This window comes from Triticum urartu, chromosome 3 (assembly GCF_003073215.2).
Source record: "Triticum urartu cultivar G1812 chromosome 3, Tu2.1, whole genome shotgun sequence".
Lineage (NCBI taxonomy): Eukaryota > Viridiplantae > Streptophyta > Magnoliopsida > Poales > Poaceae > Triticum > Triticum urartu.
Window position 1 is genome coordinate 645,190,670 of NC_053024.1, and position 2,804 is coordinate 645,193,473.

Below are 2,804 nucleotides of genomic sequence, written 5' to 3' on the forward strand. Positions count from 1 at the left end.
GCACGCAGAGGAGTGGCGAATGCGAGCTACAGGGAATGGCTGCAGCGGCGAGCTCGAGGCAGGACAAGCAGAGGGAGCACAGCAGTTGGTCTTCACGCGTCATTGTCCAACGCGCTATACGCTGCGCACTAAATATCCCGCGTGCGATGCTGAAATTCCAAATGCGCTGGATGAATTTTACAGCGACTGTTGGAGATGCTCCGCGCGCAAAATTAGCGGTTTTTCCAGCACGTACTATTTTTAGCACCTCTGTTGGAGATGCTCTTACACAGTGCAGGCTTCTCCTATAAATTGCACCGGTACCCTCGGTACCCAGAGGCAGGCCAGGCACCCACCACCACTCACAGTAGACATTTACTCGCTCTCTGCAGATCACGCTGCGCAAGATCGCATCTCTAGCGAGCGCGCAGAGTGCACTGCACTTACTGTGGTCTGGCCTCCTCTTTATCAGTTCTCATCCCGCACGCCTACTCTCTCTATTCTGTTGGCGGCAGTTAAGTCTAGAGACAGAGGTCGATCGGGATGGCGGACAAGGTCGTGGCCACCTACTACTACCCGCCGATGGAGGTAGCCGCCGCAGAGCTCGGCCACACCGCCGGCTCCAAGCTCGACGACGATGGCCGCAACAAGCGCACCGGTACGTAAATATCCTTCGGCTTATGGTGTACGACGTACTATATCATATGTTGGTCTCTCTGAGTCTGATGAATGTCCCGATGTGTACAGGCACGATGTGGACGGCGAGCTCGCACATCATCACGGCGGTGATCGGGTCCGGGGTGCTGTCGCTGGGGTGGGCCATCGCGCAGCTCGGCTGGGTGGCCGGCCCCGCCGTGATGCTCCTCTTCTCCCTCGTCACCTACTTCACCTCCTCGCTGCTCGCCGACTGCTACCGCTCCGGCGACCAGAGCACCGGCAAGCGCAACTACACCTACATGGACGCCGTCAACGCCAACCTCAGCGGCGTCAAGGTCCAGATCTGCGGGGTGCTGCAGTACGCCAATATCGTCGGGGTGGCTATCGGCTACACCATCGCCGCCTCCATCAGCATGCTGGCGATTAAGAGGGCAAACTGCTTCCACGGCCACGGCCACGCCGACCCCTGCAAGGTCTCCAGCGTGCCCTACATGATCATCTTCGGCGTGGCTCAGGTCTTCTTCTCCCAGATACCCGATTTCGACCAGATCTCCTGGCTCTCCATGCTCGCCGCGGCTATGTCCTTCACCTACTCCTCCATCGGCCTCGGCCTCGGCATCGTCCAAGTCATAGGTAGGTGACTCGACGAAACCAATCCCAAGATCATGTTGAGCAAAGTGTTAACCAATGATGTCTGCATGCATGCAGCAAACGGAGGCGTGAAGGGTAGCCTGACCGGCATCAGCATTGGCACGGTGACGCCGATGCAGAAGGTGTGGCGCAGCACGCAGGCGTTCGGGGACATTGCCTTCGCCTACTCCTACTCGCTCATCCTCATCGAGATCCAGGACACCATCCGGGCGCCGCCGCCGTCAGAGTCCACGGTCATGAAGCGCGCCACCATGGTCAGCGTCGCGGTGACCACGGTCTTCTACATGCTCTGCGGCTGCATGGGCTACGCGGCCTTCGGCGACGCCGCCCCGGGGAACCTCCTGACAGGGTTCGGCTTCTACGAGCCCTTCTGGCTCCTCGACGTGGCCAACGCCGCCATCGTCATCCACCTCGTCGGCGCCTACCAGGTGTACTGCCAGCCCCTGTTCGCCTTCGTGGAGAAGTGGGCGGCGAAGAGGTGGCCGGAGTCTACATACGTCACCGGCGAGGTCGAGGTGCCGCTCTTCAGGACGTACAAGGTGAACATGTTCCGGGCGACGTGGCGGACAGCGTTCGTGACGGCGACGACGGTGGTGTCCATGATGCTGCCCTTCTTCAACGACGTGGTGGGGTTCCTGGGCGCGCTGGGGTTCTGGCCGCTCACCGTCTACTTTCCGGTGGAGATGTACGTGGTGCAGAAGAAGGTGCCCAAGTGGAGCACGCAGTGGGTGTGCCTGCAGATGCTCAGCCTCGGATGCCTCGCCATCTCCCTCGCCGCCGCCGCGGGGTCCATCGCCGGCATCAAGTCCGACCTCAAGGTGTACCACCCGTTCAAGTCATAATCGACGTCTGACCATCATGCACGCACCGAAGAACATTCTAAGATAGCGTCCGGTAAAGTTCACCTTGGCTGGAGGGTGAAAGCCAAGCTGAGTCAAAAAGAAGAGCGACAAGATACCGAAGTGTCAAAAAATTGTTTAGGCTGGCTAATGACCGCCGTAGTTGTCTCAAAGAAAAGATACCTAAGTGACTGTCAACAGTGTGAGTGTCACCAACTAATGTTCTCTGTTTTGTGTGGTAGTAGAAGCTAATTTAATAATAACGTCTGTTGCCACCCTGAGCTCGGACTCTCTGTGTCATGCATGTTCAAATGACACCAACTGACCAACATGGACCGATTTTGAAGCTAAAGTTGATCCAGCGTTCCTTTCGGAACTGGGTTGGCGAAGCGTCGGATCCTCGGAAGAATCTTCATTTTCTTTGTACGAGTGGAAAGGAAGCATCGGGGCCAGCCGGCATCCTGCGGGATGAATCTCGGAGGGGTCCGTAACGTCGTGGCGTTCAAAGATCCCGGCCGGCACTTTGGGCGATGTGACCTTCGCTTTTCCTGTGAGATTCCAGATGCCAAGTCTCGTCGACACTCTGACTCTTGAGTGGGTTCGTGCTGGCGGCCTGGCGGCTTCACCCTGGGCCTCTGCAGTCGCCATCGCAGATTCTGTGGTTGGTGCCGACGGTGG

At 58.2% G+C, this 2,804-nt stretch overlaps 1 protein-coding gene across 1 annotated transcript; it reads left to right on the plus strand.

Annotated features, from left to right (window-relative positions):
• The first annotated feature begins 320 nt into the window (after positions 1-320).
• On the plus strand, positions 321-2,407 carry LOC125545643 (amino acid permease 3-like). Its single transcript, XM_048709660.1, has 3 exons — positions 321-637; positions 727-1,269; positions 1,345-2,407. The coding sequence occupies exons 1-3, from the start codon at positions 523-525 to the stop codon at positions 2,127-2,129; spliced, it is 1,443 nt and encodes a 480-aa protein (XP_048565617.1). The 5' UTR covers positions 321-522; the 3' UTR covers positions 2,130-2,407.
• Positions 2,408-2,804: the final 397 nt, after the last annotated feature.